General features: G+C 35.8%; 1 protein-coding gene across 1 annotated transcript in view; it reads left to right on the forward strand.

Moving 5' to 3' along the window:
* LOC145293708 (uncharacterized) overlaps positions 1-23,674 on the forward strand; it is a 49,058-nt gene that overhangs the window by 24,094 nt on the left and 1,290 nt on the right. Inside the window, exons 6-8 of the mRNA XM_080140179.1 lie at positions 2,192-2,330; positions 14,100-14,298; positions 22,759-22,928. Coding sequence (XP_079996305.1) covers positions 2,192-2,330; positions 14,100-14,298; positions 22,759-22,928 — 508 coding nt within the window. The remainder of the gene's footprint in view (positions 1-2,191; positions 2,331-14,099; positions 14,299-22,758; positions 22,929-23,674) is intronic.

Consider the following 23,674-nt stretch of genomic DNA (forward strand, 5'->3'; position numbering starts at 1 on the left):
TATGAAACTATTGAGGAAATGACAGAGGATGTGAGGAGATTACTTTGGAGAGGACTAGAGTTTCATGTGTGTACTATCAATAAAAGTGCCCATATGAAAAAAGTCTGAAAATTTATTGAATGCACATCGTATATAAAATTAGAATATTGGAAATTCTAATTTTAACTTTTTTTTTTTTTTATAGCATTGCATATGTTGGAGCCCACTTTTAAAGCTGACAACATTATACACATAAATACCTTATTGAGTTACATTGGAAAATTTGTTTTAAAGTTCGTCAGTACATAAGTGCGCATGTTGTATTTTGACCACAAATGGTTGAAATAATTATTTACAATTTATCATTAAATTTAAAATTTAAAAACACTAGGAAGATAAAAATGTTTAACAGTTCACGCTAATTTTAAAATCCAAGGGAGATAACTGTTATTAAAAAAAATATAAAAAAATAAATTTTTTTAATGATCTAACGGGGGAAAGCTGTTATAATTTTCAATTTATTATTTTAAATTGGTATTTTATATATTTGTAATTATTTTAGGAATAATTTATTTATTTATTTATTGTGATGACAATAGTTATGATAATAAAAATGATAATATTAATAATATATAATAATGATAGTGATAATAATAATAGTGATAATAATCGTCATAATAATAATATTGATGATAATGATAATAATAATAATAATAATAGTATTTATAATAAAATAAGTAAAATAATAATAATAATAATAATAATAATAGATATAATATTAAAGCGATAATAATCATATTTATAATAATTTTTATTCTTTTATTTTCTTTCCTTTTGTTCTATTTTTTCTAATTTCTATTTTCATTATCAATAAAATTTACAACATTTTTCATTATATTTTAAATATTTTCAGGACTATCCACCTTACTTACTACAAAAATACTAGTTTTATTTTGGTGTCTTAAAATCTCCACTCACCGCTCTTTGTGCTAACAGTAGGAGACTATATTAAAAAATACAATCTTTTGTCAATTATTGTCAATGTTTATTGTTAATTTTAATAAAATGAATATCCAAAACACTCGTGCATTCAATTTGATTTCGTTTGTTCATCCTTTTGAAACGGATTCATAATTTACAATTATTAATCTTTATACTCAATATTAATATAGCTCTAAGACAAATATACTTATTGAACTTATTATATATCTACAGTACTATGAGCACTGTTTTCTTTTAAGTATCAATATATTAAAATAAACTTTGCTCTTAAGATTCTAGGTTTAATTCTCCTTATAATATATATATATATATATATATATATATATATATATATATTAGCTGCACTGATGAACTGTAAAACAGTGAAACAGTTCTGTATGTGGATGACTATACATACATACATATATATATATATATATATATATATATATATATATATATATATATATATATATATATATATATATATATAAAATATTACAGTGTCAGATATAAGAGGGACATAATAAGACATGCTATATTAAAAGTCCATAACACAATCGAAATAAACGTAAATTGCCAGGGCAAACAAATTATAGAGAATGTAAAGTAAATATAATTTCATTTGTATTATTTGGGATGAGATGAATTCTGCAATGAATAAAGTTGTCTTTGTAAGTCGTAAAATACAAATATATAAAAAAAAATTTGAATGAAAAGGAATAACTTTAAAATGATGAGGAATTAAATTGACTGTCACTTAAGTGAACCTCCATTTTAATATTACCCACTGTTCACTTCCTCAATTGAAGGGGAATAACTCTGCTTTTCAAAAATGTTATTTTGATCAAGGGAGATAACTTAAGGTCAAAGAATTATTTCCCTTTTGAATATAAAATAAATAATATAGTCTAGATGGATTTGTTATCTATTTAAATGGTATCGTTTCATCATGAAACTGAAAACCCACGAATACTTACTTTCATGTACTTTTCACCTTGGTTCTTGATGATTCATTAGTATAAATATTTCAGGAATTTATAAATATCTAAAAAATATTGTTGTTTAAATAATTACAAAATTTAGTTTTCATTAAAGATATGACCACATTTGTTAAGTTTTTATTTTTAAGTGTTTGTAATAAATATTTTTGTGCACATCAATTTTCTTTGTTTCCTGAATCCAAATCCGATCATGTTTATATTCATTGTTCATTCTTCCCTTGAACTAGACGAAAAACTTGAAGAACTCAGGATTATCTTCTTGGAAGAAGAGGTGCGTAAATTAAGAAACGCCTACCAAGAGTTGCGCAAACGAAATTCCTACCTCAGTACACTTTTGGAACAGTCAGAAGGACGCAGACGTCGACAGTGAGTGAAACACAGTTTATATGGCAATTTCGTTTTTCTAAAATTTTTTTTTTAAAGATATCATGAATGAAAGAGATACATTTATTCTTACCCGTATAAGCGTAAAAAACGTTCATTTTAACACCAAAAACTCACCTAGCTACAACCACTGTCAACAATTCCCCTTTCTATCTGTGCTTGAAACTAAATGAAATTTACAAGAGTAAAGTTGTTTTCAAGTTCAATCTAAACAAATTCTTGTTGAGTCGTCATCTTAAATAATCGATTTTAATCCAATTTCCACCATTATTGATCATCATGGTGTTGTATGGTCTGACACACATTAACCTTATGCTCGAGTGGCCTGTAAACCTTGATAAGTTTTGACTCTCTAGTAAAAAATAACTTTTACAGATTATCATAGAGGAGGTCACAAACTAGGTGTCCACAGTTCTTGGATAACTTGCCCTCCATGATGTGTATGAAAACTAGAAATAATGAGTTTTGGTTAGCTTGTTTGAATCAGGAAAAAGTGAATTGCCAAAGACTGTTGATAAAAAAAACCCAAACAAACAAAAAAACAAAAGCTAAAAATAATCTTTTTGTATCTCTGTTTCTTCTTGCTGTATCTCTCTTTTTTCTCTTGATATTAATTTAATCGTATTCATACTTATGATGTTTTCATGATATTCACTTTTGAATGCAATTAACTATTCCATTCTTCATATCATTTGTTCTCATCTTAACTAATGAAGATGACTTGATACATCCTGAGATATCTTTTCAGGGTTTGTAATGCTTTTAGGGCACACTCTAATAAAATAAATAATTCGATACAGGCTTCTGAAATGACAAACGCAATGACTTCATAAAACGTAACACAGAAAGGGTTTATTAAGGAGAATGTGGTATTTTCCTCGTAGAAAGCTGGACTCCGGCACCTGGTATTATCGCGGTAGTTATTCCAGTGGAATCGTCGATAGCGTAGAGATAACACGAGGTGGAGAGAGAGAGAGAGAAGAAAAGGAGGTCCGTTCCGTTTGGAGTCTCTCTGCGTAAGAAAGAGTTGTTCTTCTTCAAACCGGATGCTGGCCTATTTCCTTTGGGGATAGGAAGTATCAATGCGCCGTACCCCTGACTGGCCAAGATGTGGCCGAATAGTACAGGGGAGAGGCATTGTTTCGAGGAAGAAAAAAGTCTCATTTGTTTCTGCTACATAACCCCCTGCTTAGGCTGAAAGCCGACAGAAAAAGGTAGCATAACAAATAGCGAAAAAAATAAAAATGTCTTTTCTTTATTTATTTTTAAGAGAAAGAAAAAAAATGTTCTTACTTTTGTGTGAAAAGTTGGGGAATATTTGCAACTTCTTGTAATAGAATTTTTTTTTTTTTGAAAGAAGGGAAAACAAGAAGAAGGGGAAAAAATATTTTCTTAACAGAAATACAAAGTTTTACACAGTCTCTTCGGTCAATGTACCCGCCGACCACTACATGTAGTGGTGACATGATTGTCTTTATTTGGAGCATTTACTTCAGGTGTATGCACATTTTGATGCTGTGTGAAAGTAGGGGGAATGTGTGGCTCGTGTGTTTTTTTGTCAAGAAAGGCTTTTTTTACTCTATAAATAGAAACAGTTTCTCTTTTACCACTGATATCTAAAGTAAAGAGTTTATTGGTACGTGAAAGCACGCGATAAGGGCCAGTATAAGGTGAAGTTGGGGGGGGGGCTTTTACAGCGTCCTTTCTAAGAAAAACGTGAGTCCAAGACGAAATGTCCTTCGGGACTGAAGATTTAATGGTCTGTTCCCTAGTGTGCATCGGTGGTAGCTTACTAAAATAAGCTCGCAGTCTGTTTACATACAGAGCTGTGTGGTTTGTTGTTAACTCTATCTGGCTCAACATTTGGCCTGGCAACGATAGAGGTACTCCATATACAAGTTCGGCTGAAGAGTATCCCAGGTCCTCTTTGAAAGCAGCACGACAGCCAAGAGGGACAACCGGTACATATTCGCTCCATCGCTGTTGGTCAGGGTAAGCATGTAATGCTGCTTTCAATTGGCGATGGAAGCGTTCAATCATCCGTTAGAAGCAAAGTGATAGCTTGTAGTGTGAATACGTTGGATCCCTAGCATTCTGGAGAGTTCCTGGAAGAGGTGGGATTCAAACTGTACGCCACGATCAGTGGTGATGGTAGTGGGAACTCCGTAATGCGATATCCAGCCTGATATAAGGGCTCGCGCTACGGTCTCAGCCGAAATGTCTGTGAGGGGAATTGCTTCAGGCCACTGTGTGAAACGGTCTATACAGGTCAGGAGATAAGTAAATCCCTGACTGACTGGCCAAGGTCCAACCAGGTCGATGTGCACATGGCTAAACCGAGCGTCTGGGGTGGTGAATGTTCTAAGGGGTGCACAGATATGCTTGTGCACCTTCGACTTTTGGCAGGATACACAGGAACGTGTCCAGACAGTGATATCACGCCTCATATTTGGCAAGAAAAATCTAGCTGTAATCAGCTTCACTGTGGCTCTGCATCTGGGGTGTGCCAAATTGTGTAGGGTGTCAAAAACAACTCAATGAGTCAATGGAATGAATGGTCGAGGTGAATCCGCTGAGGTGTCACAAATGATCTGCATGTCCGAGGTAGGCATGGGCAGGTATGCGAATTTGCAAGTTGCAAATTCAGGTGACGACGGATCCAACTTGTCCAGACTTGGCTGGTCTAAGGCCATCTGCTGTAAGTCGATATCCGATGGTGAGGACAGAGAATTAATGGGAAGGCAGGACAAAGCGTCTGCCGCAGCATTCTGTTTACCTGAGATATGTCGGATATCACTTGTAAATTGCGAAACAAAATCCAAGTGGCGTGTTTCATGGAGAGAATATTTGTCCGGCTTAGAATGAAGTGCGTATGTAAGCGGATGGTGATCAGTGTAGATCACAAATTGACGGCCCTCGAGTGAATGTTGGAAATGTTTCAGTGCGAGGTACATTGCCAGGAGTTCACGGCCAAACGTGCTGTAATGTTGTTCTGCTGGTTTCAGCTGTCTTGAAAAGTATGCGAGAGGTTGTAACTGTTGTTGGTGCTGCTGTTGCAACACTGCATCTACAGCTGTGCCTGATGCATCAACAACCAGTGAAACTGGGCATCGGGTACAGGATGTGCAAGTAGAGATGTTGTCGCTAGTTTTGTTTTCACTTCATTGAAAGCCTTAAGCTGGGCCTCATTAAGTGAGATCTGCTCATTTTTCTTCTTCCTGTTACAAAACAGGTTGAAAAGAGAAGCTAGAAGATTCTCACAGTGTGGGATAAAGCGTCTGTAGTAGTTCAACAGACCAAGGAAGTGTCTTAGTTGGCAAAGTGAAGTGGGTAGTTGAAGATCTTGCAGAGCTTTCACCTTTTCCGGTAATGGAGATATACCCTCTGGGCTGATAATGTGGCCCAGGAAAACTAGTGATGAAGCACCGAAAACGCATTTACCAGGGTTAATCCTCACCTGATATTGCTGAAACCAATTGAATAGTAGGCGGAAGTGAGTGACATGTTACTCAGGTGAGGCACTTGCCATGAGGATATCATCTATATATTTATAGACGAAGTCCAAGTCGTGCACTACTTCGTCCATGAAGCGCTGAAATGTGCTAACCGCGTTTCATAAACCAAAGGGCATAGTTAAGAATTCAAACGCTCCGAATGGAGTCGTTACCGCAGTCTTAGGTATGTCGGCCGGATTCACTGGAATCTGATGGTAAGCCTTAACTAGGTCCAGTTTGGAGAAGGTCTTACAACCATACAGAGAGGAAGCAAAATCTTGTATATGTGGGATTGGGTAACGATCAGGCACCGTCATGGCATTGAGTCGTCGGTAGTCCCCAGTCGGAGGCCAATCTCCATCTCATTTCGGGACCATATGCAAAGGGGAAGCCCATGGACTGGGTGAGGGGCGTATTACTCCTAGCTGCAGCATATGGTTAAATTCTGCCTTCGCTGCCTTAAGTTTATCAGCAGGGAGGCGGCGAGGGCATGAGAAAAGAGGAGCACCTGTGGTCTCGATGTGGTGTTTTGTGGTGTGTGTGGGTTTGCTCACCACAAAATTTAAGTTCGTTAACTCCGGGTAGGAGTCTAAGGTGGTCTGATACGGGCTATCTGAAGCGGCAATGAAGAATACTGGGCTGATAGAGGGGTGTTTGTTTTTACACCAGGGACAGAAAGTTCTGTATTTGCATCTATCAGCCAGTGTCTGCGCATACCCACTATCAGGTTGAAGTGGTGCAGGAAGTCATCGCCTAGTATAGGGTAGGGTAAATCTGCTATAGTGAAGACCCATGTAAAGTCTCTCCGTAATTCCAAGTCCAGAGAACAAGAAATTTGACCATATGTGGGAATGGGAGAATGTTTTACCGCTTGCAGTGTGATGGACAACACTGGAGGCTTCTCTGTGAGAAGTTTCAAAGGCCAAATGCTGCAAGCTGCTCCTGTATCGACCAATGCTTGGGATAAGGAGTCAGTGATAAAATAGGCACGGTTGAGGGTGGTCTGTGGGGAATGTGCCGTGCTCAGTTCTCCCGACAATCGTTTCCCTGGTTCAAATACGAACAGGGCATTTTACAGCGCCGTGCGTCCTTGCCAAAACGACTATGATAAAAGTATACTCCTGGCTTGCTAGAGTGGCGGCAGTGATGTGGGGATGGCGAACGGCTCTTGTAGTGGCATCGGGGCGAATGTGGCCTGCTCATGTTCAGCTTACTCACCTCTCTGGCGAGGCATTCGATAGCGTCGAGAATAGCCACAGATGTGGCGTCTCGACTTGCATCCCTAGCAGTCGCGGAATATATAGAAGCTGCGGCCTGTGGGTGAGGGATGAAGGCGGTAGTAGGCCCCTTAGTGAAGTCTATCACTTTATCTGCTGATGCCGCTATCTCATCAATGGGATGCTTCTCCAGCATGGGTGCCAGTATAGCCTTAACTTGTGGAGGCAGCCTCGAGAAGAAAAGCTGCTTTATAAGGGCAATGTCAGCGGGGACGTTTTCAGCCAGCTCCCTCATTCTCCGGAGCAACTCGGTTGGCATACAGTCCCCCAAAAGCTCGTCGTGTACTAACGTCTGGAAACGTTTTTCTGCCGACACCAACGTCTGGAGCAGAACCTCCCGCTTGATACTATTGTTGCATGCGGAGGGGTATCAATTATTAAATCTTTTACAACTGGCATTCACGACGCAATGAATGCACTGAAGACTATGTGGAGTTGTCGTTGCTCTGTGACGGTTTTTGCTGAAAAATAGGATTCGAGTTGAGCAAACCAAACTCGAACGTCACCAGTGAAGGCAGGTAAATTCATAGCCATTTTTTTTTATAGGGGAAACGACAAAACAAACCATAAAAACTAACTATCCGAAATATAGATAGGACCACGTGGGGGAAAAACGAGAAATATTTAACACTAGATAAAATACGGATAAGAGACGAAAAAAGAAAAGATTCCACAAAAAAAACAAAAACAAAATAGAAAAATATACTCTTGAAATGCAAGGCAGTGGTAAAAGAGTTAACATATGTGTGTGTGTGTGTGGTTTTTTTTTGTGAGTGTATATATATATATATATATATATATATATATATATATATATATATATATATATATAGAGAGAGAGAGAGAGAGAGAGATTTCTTTTTTTTTAAATGTGTGTATATGTGTAAAACCTGAAGTAAATCTTTATAAAAGGGTACTTACGTTTTTTTTTTTTTTGTTGGTCAAGAGACGAAGAGAAATGTTACATATTTTTTTATTTTTTTTGGTCACCCATTTTAATAATGACCAGGCTCAACCTTTTCCATTGCTTACAACATAATAGATGTATTGAGACTATCGTCGCTTTCAGGACTGCCAGCAACCATTGTAAGAAAGTAATAAAGAATGCAAGATAGTAGTATGCTCAGTCCATCAAGTCCAAAAAAGCTTGGTTCTTTTTTTTTTTTTACATGGTAGTCACCACTTATCAAGACCTGGAAGCCACTCGGGGATAAGGGTTATTACGTGTACAGTAATCAGTCGGAAAATATCGTAGTAATCATTAGTAATGGAGATTTGATAAAGTGTCTTACGTAAGGGGACAGTCTATCAGGAATTTGTTTATGTTGGACTTGAACACATCCAAGTTGTAGTCAGGTGAGAAACAGGCACACGGAAGAGAGATCCACAAGCGTGCACTTCTAAGAAAGAAGCTTTGTTCATGGCACAGAAAAGAATGGAGAAAATTATTGGCAGTCTTTTCACTTAGACGGGTGTTTTTTGTGAAAGATTGGCAGAGATTCAAGCTCAGATGAGCACTTGCCATGGAAATAATGATAAAATAAAGACAGGCTTGCAATGTCTCTTCTGTGGGAGAGAGGTTGCAGGGAAGAGAAAAGCGCATCCCCCACTAAGTCAAGAAGTCTATTTTGTACTCTGTCAAGGCAAGATAGGCTGTTTTTAGCAGCTTCTGCCCAGATGTGGCAGCAGTACTCCATCTTTGGACGTATTTGGCTTTTATATAGATAGAGAATTGCATCAACAGTGAGTTATCTTCTGGAGCGGTAGAAGGATCCTACCATTTTTCCAGTGACCTTGGCAACAGACTTGATGTATGTGTTCCATTTCAGGTCAGGAGTAAAGGTCAATCCCAGAAGCTTATCAAAACATGGAGCCTCCCCTAGATGAAAGCCATCCATTTCAATTGATGCCAGATGTGGATTAGAGTGTTGATGATGTAAAGATAGGAGCTGTGTATTAGATGCATTAAAAGTAACCAGCCATCTCTTCCTCCACTGTACCATGCTCTCAAGATCAGAGGAAAGAGAATCAGAGAGAACTTTGTCATTTACGGCCTTTGATGTGTTGCCATAGATGGTTGTGTCATCAGCATAGATGTCAACGAATGATTTAAGTATGTGTTTTGGGAGATCATTGATGTAGATCAGGAAGAGAGTTGGGCCCAGGATTGACCCCTGAGGGACTCCAGCATTAATACTGTGGCCCTCTGATTTCTGCCCATCAACCACTACTCTTATGAGCCTATCAGAGAGAAATTATTTAATAATTGAGAAAACATTACCAGTTATACCGTAGCTGGAAATCTTGTGAAGTAGGCCTTTATACCATACCTTATCGAAGGCCTTTGATATGTCAAGAGCAATTGTCCTAGAAAGGAGGCCTTTATCAAGAGATTCACTAATCCTATGAGATATAACTATTAGCACATCTGCTGCAGATCTGGCAGAACAGACACCATATTGCATGTCACTAAGAAGGTTATTTCTGCTGAGGTGGTTGACTACTTCTTTATCTAATATGGATTTCAGCAACTTACTCATGACACACAGGAGACTTATTGGTCTGTACTGAGAGAGAGAGAAGACTTATCACCTGAATTCTTAAATACAGGGCATACTGATGAGGTTTTCCACGGTGTTGGAAAGCACTTCTCCTTAAGGCAACGCTTAAACAGTTTTGTAAGTATGGAGGCAAGTTCTGGTTGAAGCTTTTTCAACACTATAATTGGAATGCCGTCAGGGCCAGTTACTTTACTGGAATCAAGGTTCTTGATTAGCTTGGCAACCTCACGCACAGATATTTGTATGTTGCATAGCATGTTGTCTGTTATAGGAGGAAATACAGGGAGTTGATGGCCTTCGTCGCATAGGGTAGAATTAGCTGCAAAGTTCTTTGCAAATAGTTTGGCCTTGTCTGATGCTGACAAGATTACCTCAGATCCATTGATGATGGTTGGGATGGAACGCACGCATCTGTTCAGGATCCTGTTTGCTATTTGCCAAAACTGGTGGGAACCAAGCTGCTGCTCAGCTACTTTAGATTTAACGGACTGAGCATATAGTTCTCTTGCATTTTTTATTACTCTTTTACAGTGGTTGCTGGCAGTCCTGAAAGCAGCTTTAGTCTCAGTACATCTATTACGTTGGTAGCTATGGAAAAAGTGATTTCTGTGCATAATGGCAGCAGCACATTCTGGGGAGAACCATGGCTGGCTGTTAGGTTTTTGTTGGAATTTTTTGGATGGTATGAATCGGTCTATACCTACAATTAACCATTCGGTCAGGTCTGATACTATAGAGGACACATCCTTTTTAAACATGGAATGCAGAGGTAGCTCAGATATAAATGTATGGACGCTATCCCAGTCAGCCATAGAGTATTGATATACAGTATGGTGGAGAGGTTTGTCTGAAGACTTATTACATTTCATTTTTATCTTAACTGATACATCCGAGTGGTCGGAAGATCCCAGAGGAGATAGAATGGAACATGAACATAGCTCAAGGGAACTTGTGAGAAAAAGGTCTAGAAGGCTTGCATACTGACCGGTAGTATCAGGCACATGGGTGGGTTCGCGAACAATCTGGGCGAGGTCATAGGCAATGGCAAAATCATGACAGAACCCCCCCTCCTCATCTGTCTTCCACATTGTGGACATTGAAGTCACCACAAATGTGAATGTTAACCGAAGGATGAGCAGACAGAATGTGGTCAATTTTCTTAGATATACTCTTAAAGATAGTAACTCCACTGTTGTGGGGGTGATAGAGGGCAAATATAAATATGATGGTGTGAGCAAGCACATATAAGGTAACCTAGGGTCTTCTCTGGAGATATCCCTACCATATGGAAAGCCATCTTTAATGTAGGCACATATTCCATGACCACAGCGATCTTGGGGGTCAGATTTGGAAGTTAAGTTAGAGTATCCTTTAATTATGAACTCATCTAGGGAAGTGGTCGGTCCTATGCCTCTGGAAGGTTGGAATGTAGACCTCTAGTTTTGGCAAATAGCAAACAGGATCCTGAACAGAAGTGTATGCTCTATCCCAACTATCAACAATGGACCTGAGGAAATCTCATCAGCATCAGACAAAGTCAAATTCTTTGCCAAGAACTTTGCAGCTAATTCTACCCTTTGCGACCAAGGCCGTCAACCCCCAATATTTCCTCCTGTATCAGAAACATGTTGTTTGATATACAAATATCTGTACGTGATGTTGCTAAGCTAATCAAAAACCTTGATTCCAGTAAAGCAACCAGCCCTGATAGTATTCCAATTATAGTACTCAAAAAACTTCAACCAGAACTAGCACCCATACTTACAAAATTGTTTAAACGTTGTCTTAAGAAAAATTGCTTCCCATCACCCTGGATAATCTCATCAGTATACCCTGTATTTAAGAATTCAGGTGATCGCTCATCTCACTCTCAGTACAGGCCAACAAGTCTTCAGAAGAGATGTTGTGAGTTTGTCTCTGCTTTATCATTATTTTCATGGGAAGTGCTCGACTGAGCTTCAATCTCTGGTCCCTCCTCGTCAAACTTTCACAAGAAACACTCCTTTCGCTGAAAACACTATCAATAATTTCCCCCACTCTTTATCTGTGCCTAAACCTAAATGTAGATTCCATGAACAAAGCTTCTTTCTTAGAAGTGCACACCTGCGGACCTGTCTTCTGTTTTCCTACTTTTCAGCTTACTGCAATCTGATTGCCTTCAAGTTCAATGTAAACAAGTTCTAGATGAGCCATTCCATTTAAGTTAACAAATTTACCGAATATATATACATATATATCACTTTACTAATTAAGGAGTTGATTATTCTTCTACTGCTAAAGTGATTCACTTTCTATGCTACTTCTTGTATACAAGGAACAGTCAATTAAAACAAAGGCAATGAAATGCTGAAGCCTCTGTGTAGCTTAATTGCCATTAATATATTTTCATAAATTACTAAAATATATAAAAACTGTAGTTTTTGTCATTTTATTTGTTTATCATCTATTCATAAACTCCTAAGATTTTGGAGATAGACTCTCCTAATCATATATATTCTGCAACTATCCAGGGGATTTAGATAAGTACATTTCATTTTGATTAAAAGGAGCCTAATAGCGTGAGGCCTTCAGTTGCAGAAATAAAAAATAAAAAGGGAAATTTTAATAAGGTTTCTTTTAGACACCCTGTGTATTCTAAAATTACATTATCCTGGTTTGACTTCGAAATCTAGTGGCCTATACCCTTTTTACCTACCTACTACTTCTTTCTCACACAAGAGAATTTGCTAGTCTTTCTCAACTCTATTGTTATGTTCATGGCAAGTGCTTAACTGAGCATCAGTCTATGTCAATCCGCCTGTAAAATATTCACCACACAAACTCATCTAGCTACAAATACTGTCAATAGTTTCCATTTCTCTCTTTCTCTCTATCTAAAACAAAACTTCCATGAGCAAAGTTTCTTTCCTAGAACTGTTTGCTTGTAGAACACTGTGCCATGGGGCTGCTTCACGACTGATGAAAACATGGTTGTGATCAAGTCTAATGTAAATAAATACTGTTCAATTCTTTTTCTTTTTATTCCCCACTCTCTCTTCTTTTCTTTTTAGTTATATTGGTATTGTCCCTCTTTTTTTTGGATATTCCTGTCATTATTTCTTTCTTCAGCAAATAATTCCTCATGTTTAGGCAGTAAGCCAACTATTCATTATTAGTTTTTACACAAATCCCTCAGTCACTTAGTGTAAGTTTCAAGTTGATTGTTGTTTGGTTTTTGATGTAGACCAATGCATCAAATTGTAGTTAGGTGATTTCATCATCCTTCGTATTATATACATATATATATATATATATATATATATATATATATATATATGATTGAAATAAAGCATGTTTTACAAATTCCCTTTGATAGATTCCTGTCTTCAAGCAATACAGCAACTTGTACTTGTGTGATCACATAACCCTTCGACTGGTCACTACACTGAAAAACACATGTTTTGCAAGGTCCATCTAGTTCCTATAATTTGAAAAACATCTCAACTTGTGTTTAAACGATTCCTTATTCCTTCGCCAGGTCCCTAGACTGAAACATGTTTTTCAATATTGGAAAACTGGAATCGTCATCGCTCCTTTTCGGTTATCTCCATATAAGTTAACTTGGGTGCATGGCATGTGGGTTGATATGCCATGGATTCATATTATAGCTCAGTTAATGAAACCCCGATGCTTTTTCGAACATTCATCATAAGTACTGGCTAATGCATAGAAAGGTTCTCTGAGCATCGTTTGTCTGCATGTGGCTTTTGTTTACCTGCTAAAATGGTTTTTCTATTTCCTTTAATTAACCACTATCGTTAAAATCTTTTCCTTCCTTTTTACTTTTGGGAGGGAAGAGGGAAAGCATGAAAGAGAGAGAGAGAGAGAGAGAGAGAGAGAGAGAGAGAGAGAGAGAGAGAGAGAGAGAGAGAGAGCATGAGAGATATGGGTGGGGTTTTTCTGTCTGAACTGTTTCAGGTATCTTGTTAGCTCGTGGGTGGATGTAGGAGTGGGGTATCGGCTGACTGATTTTTAATTCTAAAGAGGGGGATGTCTCTGCCCCTTTCTGTATTATGTCCCCACTATGATTTTACATTATATTCTATAGTTTTAGATATAAAAAAGTAATTGAAAAATGTTTGAACAGTTAAAATATTTGAAAGATTTTTCTATTCCATTTAGGTGTTGGTTTCCAAAGGAGGTAATTTCAAATTAAACTAAATATAGCTCACATTTGGATCTTTCTGTCAACCAGCTATATTCCAAAATTCGCAATGATAGGTTTATTAATTTAGGAGTGAAACCTCATACACATTCTGCTGTACATATATGAATATGGATAAAATGGAGGCCTGTACTTTATCAATAAAAGTCCCCACGAAACCTGCTTTTCTCTGAAAACTCTGTTATCTTATATTGAATCAAACTTGTTTTTCACAGGCTGTCTACAATTGAGTCTCTCCGCTATCAGCTCAACTGGGGTGGTGGGCACTACAGCATGGAACAGTCCTTGCCGCCTCCATCGAGAGTACAACGCTATGCTCTTATCAACGACATTACACCACGACAACGAACACTCCAAGAAAAGGAAACTTTTATCCAACATTTGCAACAAGTGAATGAGAGGCAAACACGTGAGGTAAACTTTCAAACATTTTGTTTCTGCATTCGTTGCTAATTGACATCCGTTATTCGTTGAATATCAGCCGACTTTGATGATCACACTATGAATAATAAAAACAGGAAATACATCAGGTGGAATTTTTTAGATGGGGATTGTTAATTTCCATTATTTAGATTATTCTGACTACTGCTCTCATCTTGAATGTTATTCTAACAACATTTCAACTGATGTATCCTTCCACCTTCTTCAGGTGCATCTTGTTGAACTCAACAAGATAGTAGTTTGAACAATCCAAGCCCTCCAAAGGGAGCACTCACAATAGATAGCTTCCTCTGAAGAAGAAAATTTAATGAAAATATCAAATCCACGAGCTGCCTTCAGTCAATTACACAAGGTGTCCAAAAAGTCACTGAAGGGTTTTGAACTTAAATAGATTCTTTAATTTTGATGATATCTTCCTTTAATTTTAACACAATCTGACCAAAACATTGGAAAATTAAAAAAACTAAAACGCAAAATTTAAACAATCTTTATTTATGAAAAATAATGTCTTTTAAATGTTGCCCATTTTCAGCTTTGCATATTAGTGTTCTTTCCAAAACATGATTCATGACAGATTGCAGAATCTCTGCATTGGGATTTAACTTCCTTATATCGTTTCTGATGTTTTCCTTCAATTCTTGCAGGGGTTGAGGTTTGATATTTTGAGGTCTGCCAGCTTGCAGAACGAAATAAGGGAGTTAAATCGCGATCCAGAAATTCTGCAATCTGTCATGAATAATGTTTTTGAAAAAGCACAAATATGTGAAGCTGAAAATGAGCAACATTTAAAAGACATTATTTTTCATGAATAAAGATTGGTTGAATTTTGCCTTTTTTAAATAGATTTGAGCATTTTTATAGAATTTTGCATAAAACCCTTTGTTTAATCCATGGAGTATATTGTATTTTTACCATCAATCACAAAGTGTTAATTTTACGGTTATTATCATCTGTAGTAAACGTTGAACCTTCAACCTCCAGAAGACTGTCACTTGGAACTGATTGTTAATCAATGCCTTTAACAGTTATACTATGTATCCATATGGATAATTGTTGTATGAATTCTGGCAGTGTTAAAGCTAATTTTTGTTTAGATATACTGCATGGATGTTGTATGTTTTAAAATAACCAACATGAAAATGGTAATCCTTATAATGAAAATAATCATCTCAAAAATTCTGAAGCCATCTAATAAGTTGTTTGGATGATTCTCCATTTCACCCCAATATTTAAAACTGATTGTCAAAAGAAAATAAACAAAATGGTACAAAATGTTTACGATGTACTTACCTATTAGGTTAAAACAAGAGAGTACATCAACAATTATGCAAATTCATCCAGTATTTAAAAACAAAAAAATTTATTGGTGAAATCTCACGTTGCCCATTTTTGGCCTTATTAAAATCAAAGGGACATAACCCAAACTCTAATTCAAGCAAGGAAAGAATCAATAATTCCCCATTCCCATAATAAGAAAAGCTTTCTAAATTTGAGACAGAAATGATTTAATTTTATTTTTTACAAATAAAAATACTGGATCAATTTTTGTAAAGTTTGGTGTGCCGCTTTTTTTTAATATAACAGTTATGAACATACATTTTTTGTGCAATTTTAATTTTTAAATATTGGAGTGAAACTAGAGAAGCACCATAGTTTAATATCATCAGCAACAAATTTGAACAATTCAGGACCTATCAGGTTGGCAACTCTCTTTTGAACCCTGTCCAGGAGCGAGAGACAAGCAGCAGATGCACCAGCCCAGATATGACAACAGTACTCCATACATGGGCGAATGGTGGCCTTATAGAGGTATAGCATATTGTCAGGCGTAAGTAGTTTTCTAGCACAGTAGAGGGAGCCAACCTTCTTTGCAGCAGCCTTAGCAATGCTCTCAATGTATCTATTCCAGTTCATATTCTCTGTAAACGTTAGGCCGAGGAGTTTAAAAGAAGTACTTTCAGGCAATGTGTTCTTGGCCATTGCTATTGGTGGTAGAGAAGGTTTCTTGTAGTTATTGAAGGAAACAAGCTTAGTCTTAGCAGCATTGAATGTGACCAACCATTTTTGTCCTCATTCCACTACAGATTGGAGGTCATCCTTTAGTGTTTCTGCCATTTCCTTGGATATATACATATATACAGTGTCTCACAAAAGTGAGTACACCTCTCACAAAATTTTTGCAGATATTCAAGTATAACATATAACTCTTCACGGGACAACACTAAGAAAATGACACTTTGACACAATGAAATGTAGTCTGTCTGCAACTTATATAACAAAGTTAATTTATTTTACCCCTAAAAATAACTCAAAATATAACCATTAAAAGCTAAACCCCCACAAACAAAAGTGAATACACCCCTAAGAAACTACACCTCCAAATGTTCAAATTGAGTATTGCTTGTCTAAAATGTCATGTGACACATTAATGTTACTAGGCCCATACACGCATAGGGAGCAGGTCTGTTCAAATTTGGAGTGCAGCTCTCACACTCTGTCATACTGGTCACTGAAAATTCCAACATGGCACCACATGAAGTTGCTGGGTACATACCCAGCAAAATCAGAAATGGGACATACTGCGCAACAGACATTCTTGCCAGTACATACGGATCTTCAATAACTGACCATCTCCTTAAAAACCTATCATGTTTAACAAACTTCAGCACAGATTCATTTTCAATTTTAAGTCGTGCTCACTTCACATTCCATCTTAAAATTGAAAATGAATTTGTGCTGAAGTTCGTTGAACATGATAGGTTTTTAAGGAGATGGTCAGTTATTGAAGATCCGTATGTACTGGCAAGAATGTCTTGCTCACTTCACATTCCATCTTAAGATCTTGAAAGCCATTCACATTCGGTTGAGGAGGCCTTCTCTCTGCAAATAGGGAGAATATCTTTTAGGTTTGAGCCTGATTAACCTATAGGATCTTTGAAAAAAATATCAAAACTCTATTTTTATTTTAATCACTTACCTGTTTTTTTTTTCACCTGTAGATATAATGTGACATAGCTTTATTTTAATTATGTACATTTTCCATTGTTTTGGAAAAATTAAGGCAAAACCGACCAGCTGACTTTTCCTTTTTTTCTTTTCCTTTCTTTTCCCCATTTTTTTTAAAAACGTGTTTTATGTGTTTTATTTTTAATCATGAACAATAAAAGTTTTCCCTTTATGATTGTAATATGTGTGTGTGTGTATCTGCAGCATTTCTTAGAATTTACTTCTTCCAATTGAAAAACTGATGTGTTTCTCTAAGCAATCCATTTTGAAAATATGTTTTTATTATTTTCATTTTTTTGTTTTTTTATTTGTTTTGTTTGTTATCCGCAGCATCCCCCCCCCAAAAAAAAAAGAAAATCATGTTATAAGAATCTAAATCTGTATTTAATCTGACATTGTTCTATCCTTGATAAATCAAAAAGAAATTCTTCTAGACTGGAGTAATTTTAATTTTTGTATCCAAAGTGCCAATTCTTATGAGAAGCTGAATTTTCCCCGCATTTAAAACCTCATAACAAACCCTGTCCTTGTATAAAGGCAAGTAACTAGGGACCAATAAAGATATACCATTATATTTTTATATATCGGTTGTCATCCTTTTGCTTTTAAACAAATCATCATCACCACCACCACCACTACCACCATCATCATCATCATCATAGTTTGTATTATTTGGAGCCTTCAGACTAGTGTGTTCAGTTTGAGTGTTATTTTCACAATGTTTTGGATAAGGTTATCTCCAATCTTCTTAAGGTGTATCATTCGAATTTGAGCATTTTTATATTGACCGTATGGCAAGAATTTTGCATAAAACCCTTTGTTTAATCCATGGAGTATATTGTATATCAATCACAAAGTGTTAATTTTACGGTTATTATCATCTGTAGTAAATGTTGAACCTTCAACCTCCAGAAGACTGTCACTTGGAACTGGTTGTTAATCAATGCCTTTAACAGTTATACTATGTATCCATATGGATAATTGTTGTATGAATTCTGGCAGTGTTAAAGCTAATTTTTGTTTAGATATACTGCATGGATGTTGTATGTTTTAAAATAACCAACATGAAAATGGTAATCCTTATAATGAAAATAATCATCTCAAAAATTCTGAAGCCATCTAATAAGTTGTTTGGATGATTCTCCATTTCACCTCAATATTTAAAACTGATTGTCAAAAGAAAATAAACAAAATGGTACAAAATGTTTACGATGTACTTACCTGTTAGGTTAAAACAAGAGAGTACATCAACAATTATGCAAATTCATCCAGTATTTAAAAACAAAAAATTTATCGGTGAAATCTCATGTTGTCCATTTTTGGCCTTATTAAAATCAAAGGGACATAACCCAAACTCTAATTCAAGCAAGGAAAGAATCAATAATTCCCCATTCACATAATAAGAAAAGCTTTCTAAATTTGAGACAGAAATGATTTAATTTTATTTTTTACAAATAAAAATACTGGATCAATTTTTGTAAAGTTTGGTGTGCCGCTTTTATTTTTAATATAACAGTTATGAACATACATTTTTTGTGCAATTTTAATTTTTAAATATTGGAGTGAAACTAGAGAAGCACCATAGTTTAATATCATCAGCAACAAATTTGAACAAAACTTAAGAACCAAAGCAATCACCAGTATTGTTTTTTTCCCCCCCAATTCTTTGTAGAAGATAATCTTTTGACTACCGTCTGAAGTGCTCACCCACTCTAATAATAAAAAAGAAATTTTTATTTTTCAGTGATCTTCTGCCATTACTAAACAGAAAAACATTACAACTGCTGACCAAAGGAGGAGTCGATGAGACATGTATATGCAGTGTGATGATGTATAGAAATAAAATCTAGTCAATAAAGGTTATGGATATATGTTGCATGGAGAGTAATGATATGAGAATTATATGATGGATGTTTAATGTGAATCTTAAAGACAGGTTTAATTCTGATGAGCTCAGAGGAAGGTTAAGTCTGAACAATATCAGGAGATGTGGGTAGTAGAGTAGACTTCAATGGTCATGTTGAAAGAATAGATGACAGTTCGTAATGGTAGAACAGTTGAGGTAGCAGATTCAGTTCACTTGGGAAAACGTGAGGAAGTGATAAAAATACACCTGAGAAAAAGAGGAGTAAATAAAGACCTAACCAGAGATTGTTTATTGAAAATCAATTTCTTAAACCCATCCATATAAAACAGGCATTAAACCAATGATGATGATTTTTCAAACTTGTAAATCTTCTAGTCAAACTTGAAAACATGAACGAAATTTCAAAGTGAACCTTTGTTTAATCCACATGTAGATTGCTTTTATTATGTCAGCCATGACCCAGGTATAAATGTACTTAAAAAGTACTAGCATTTTCTTTTCTCTCTCTCTCTCTCTCTCTCTCTCTCTCTCTCTCTCTCACACACACACACACACACACACACACACACACACACACACACACACACACACACTTTTATAGATATATAGATTGAGCACCAGTGAAAATTGCAATTTCAAATAAATTAACAGGAAAACTCTACTGATATATTTACATATCATGCAAAAATAGGTATCCTCACGAAAAGTTAGGAAAAATTATCTAGTAGAATTTGAATTAAAAATTAAAATCAGTTTTATCAAATTTTGTGTATCTAATATTGATAAGAGTGGAACTACCTGCAAAGCAAAGGGAGATAAGTCAGTCTCTTATTTAACCAAGTAATAATAAATACTGGAGAGACAAAATTTGATAAAACTGATTTTTACCTTTAATTCAAATTTTACTCAATAATTTTTCCTAACATTTGGTGAGGATACCTCTGCTCAGTACTCATTAAGTGCCAGTAGAAGTGTTACATACTTTATTTACATACTTTATTTTATTCTTAATTATTGTCACCTGTAGTAAGGATTGAACGTTCAACCTGACAGAAGACTGCCACTAAGAGCTGATAATTTACCAATGCTTTTAAGTGTTATGCCATGTTTCTTCACTATTAAGTAAGAATGAAATAAATTAACATTTCTACTGGGTTGTGGCGGACAGCATGAGATCAATTAATCTACCACTGTCAATTAAATAAACAGTTCAGTTTAACATTTTGTCTTGGTTCTAAGATCTGACATAATGATTCTAAAGTTCAACTAAAATGTCTCATGCTACCAGATTAGGTTGTTTGAAGATACTGACTTCCTGATCTCAAATGCACCAAACAGTGGGGGATGTCCTTTTCTTTTCCCTGCAACCTCTCTCCCACAGAAGAGACGTTGCAAGCTTGTCTTTGTTTTATCGTTATTTTCATGGCAGGTGCTCGTCTGAACTCCAATCTCTAGTCCCCCCTCGCCAATCTTTTACAAAAAAACACCCATCTAGCTCAATCCACGGTCAAAAACTTTCCCCACTCTTTATCTATGCCTAAATCAAAACGTAGATTCCATGAACAAAGCTTCTTTCTTAGAACTGCACGCCTGTGGAACGCTGTTCCGTCTGCTTGATTCCCTCCTGACTACAACTTGGATGTCTTCAAGTCCAACGTAAACAAATTCCTGATGAACCGCTCCCTTAAGTAGACACTTTAAATATCCACACTAACGTACTGTACTTACAATAACCCTTATCCCTGAGTGGCTTCCAGGCCTTGATAAGTGGTGACCACCTTGTAAAAAAAAAAAAGTTATTGTTTTTTCTTTTCGTTTGCAAAACGCAATCATGTTCTGCAAAGCTAAAAACAAACAAAAAAATTCTCTACAAAATAACCAAACAAAACAACATGAATATTTGAAGATATCAAGAACTTTTACTAAAATGACTGGATTAGACAATGAATAACTCAAAAAAGGTTGATATGCGTAAAATGAAACAATCAAACAAATTCAAATCAATCAAAAATTCTATAAGTTTGAAGATATACACCTGAAGAAGGTTGGAGGTTGAGAACTGGGTGGGAGATGTTCTGATCCTTGCAGTTTTGTAGACTAACCTTTGCTTTCTCATACATTGAGAAGGAGTTATTTTATTTCTAAAAACCTGAGATACCCTAGTGCTTATTAAGATACAATCGACAAACCGATTTTTTAAACATGTTGTTTTAAACGTACTTAATTGTCATGCCGAAAATAGTAATATATCCAAAAATTACAAAAAATCATCAAATATACAGTTATTTCCAGTGAAAAGTAATTTTTACGGAAAATTGGGTAAAATTGCATTTTTCTTAGATGTTATAAAGTAGGAAGTAGGAGATTGCACACAGGGGACATAACTCTGAAAAGAATATTTTAGATTACTTGCGACATGCCTGCAATATTTGTTGTCTATAGTGATAGACTTAATTTTTTACTAAAAACAAAATAGCAGTTGTTCTACTTGATGAATTTTTGTAATTTTTGGATATATTACTATTTTCAACATGGCAATTAAGTATGTAATATTGTCTTTGCTTTAAATGATATATTTAAAAAAAAAAATTGATTTGTTGTCTATAGCTTGACAAACACCGACACCCATACCGACGGTGTAGCCTAGTCATTTTTTTACAAGCAAAAATGCTCTTCCTCTAGGGCGCCAGCTCTTTTTCAAACCCCATTTTCCTGACCTTTGACTCACATTATCCTGCTGTAGGAGTGAGATAAACAGTGAAGAAGACTGAAGGTTATATCGGCCGAAACGTTGTCAATACGATTGTAACAAACACGGATGACTTTTATGACAAAACTGTTAATGATAGCTTCAAACTTGGCAGGAATTTTAGTTTTAAAATCATTGGAGCAAAACTAACAAAATGTTCATCCAACTTCATGAATCGCTTTCTTTGCATCTGCTCACATTTTCCTTCTAACTGATGTTGTGTCTTGTCTTTTAAAATGGTTGCTGTCCATACATTAAATCTTACTGACACCTACAAAAACTCAAAACAATTGCACTGCGCATTTAACTTCTTACAAATCACTACTCAACATGCAAGACATTGTGTGTGCATTCGCGTCAGAAAGTTTGAATTTGTAAAGTCACAATAACAACCAAGATAGAAATAGTAGTCCAAATAAACCAAATAATAACTCCCCATCTCAAAACTTTCCAAACAATGAAAATGCTATTTCAAACTTAAGCTTAATTTAATGAAAATGCTATTTCAAATTTTAGCATGACAGACGAATGAAAATGCTATTTCAGAGTTAAGTGTGACAGACGAATTAAAAATATTATTTCAAACTGAAGCATGACAACACCAAAAAATGTTATTTCAAACTAAAATATGAAAAATCAATGAAAATGCTTTTTTTAAACTAGAGTGACAGACCAACAGAATTGTTATCTCAAACTTAAATGTGACAGACCAATGAAAAATATTATTTCAAACTGATGTGTGACAAACCAATAAAAATGCTTTTTTAAACATAAGTATGACAAATCTCTTTTATTTTTCCTATCTTTCTAGTTGGACACGCTGAAGTGTGACCTGAGGGATGTTTTCTATTCTCACAAATGGACACCCGATGCTTATCTCTCAGCCAAAGCGTATATTGTAGAAGATGATGCAAAGGCCACAGTCAAAGACGCCCATCATAAAGTTGGCAAAATTCAGTTAAAACAAAGCACAAAAAAAATGTAAGTACAATAGTAAAAAAAATGCGACTACCAAATTAAATTAGCCAGAATGCATTTCGGTTTCTTCATAAGCAAGTCAGACATTTTAATAGTTGTTAAAAAAAAACATTACTTTGCTTCCTTTCAAAATTTGAAAGTAATTTGGAAGCATTTGAACTGTTGAACAGAAAGTTATTTCTGATTCTAAAAGTCTTAGCAAATCCTCATGTATTAAAAGATTTGGAAACTATTTATATGCAATAACTTTGTATTTTTTATGAGAAAGTCACTACTTATCAAGGCCTTAAGGCCACTCAAAGCTAAGAGTTAATGAGTATATAGTAATTTCTGAGATAACAACATAGTTAGTGGTGGGAATGGGATAGAATTTGATTATTTAAGGGGGACAACTGAACAAGAAGTTGTTTACATTGGACTTGAAGATGACCATGTTGTAGTCAGCTGTAAAACAGCCCAGTGGAACAGAGTTCCGCAGGCGATCAGTTGTAGGAAAAAAGCTTTTTACATGGAATTTGTGTTTAAATTTAAGCACATATAGAGAGTGGGGAAAATTGTTGATGGTCGTTGTAGCTAAACCAGTATTTTTTGTGAAAGTTTGGCAGTGGCGAATATAGATTGAAGCTCAGACAAACACTTGCCATGAAAATGATAAGGAAAGACGTTGCAGAGAGAAGAAAAGGACATAACTTACTAGGTTTCGAAGTTGGTTTTGAACTCTGTCAAGGCCAAACAGGGTGCTCTGAACA

This window comes from Euprymna scolopes, chromosome 1, assembly GCF_053919585.1.
Source record: "Euprymna scolopes isolate OS-2025 chromosome 1, ASM5391958v1, whole genome shotgun sequence".
NCBI lineage: Eukaryota > Metazoa > Mollusca > Cephalopoda > Sepiida > Sepiolidae > Euprymna > Euprymna scolopes.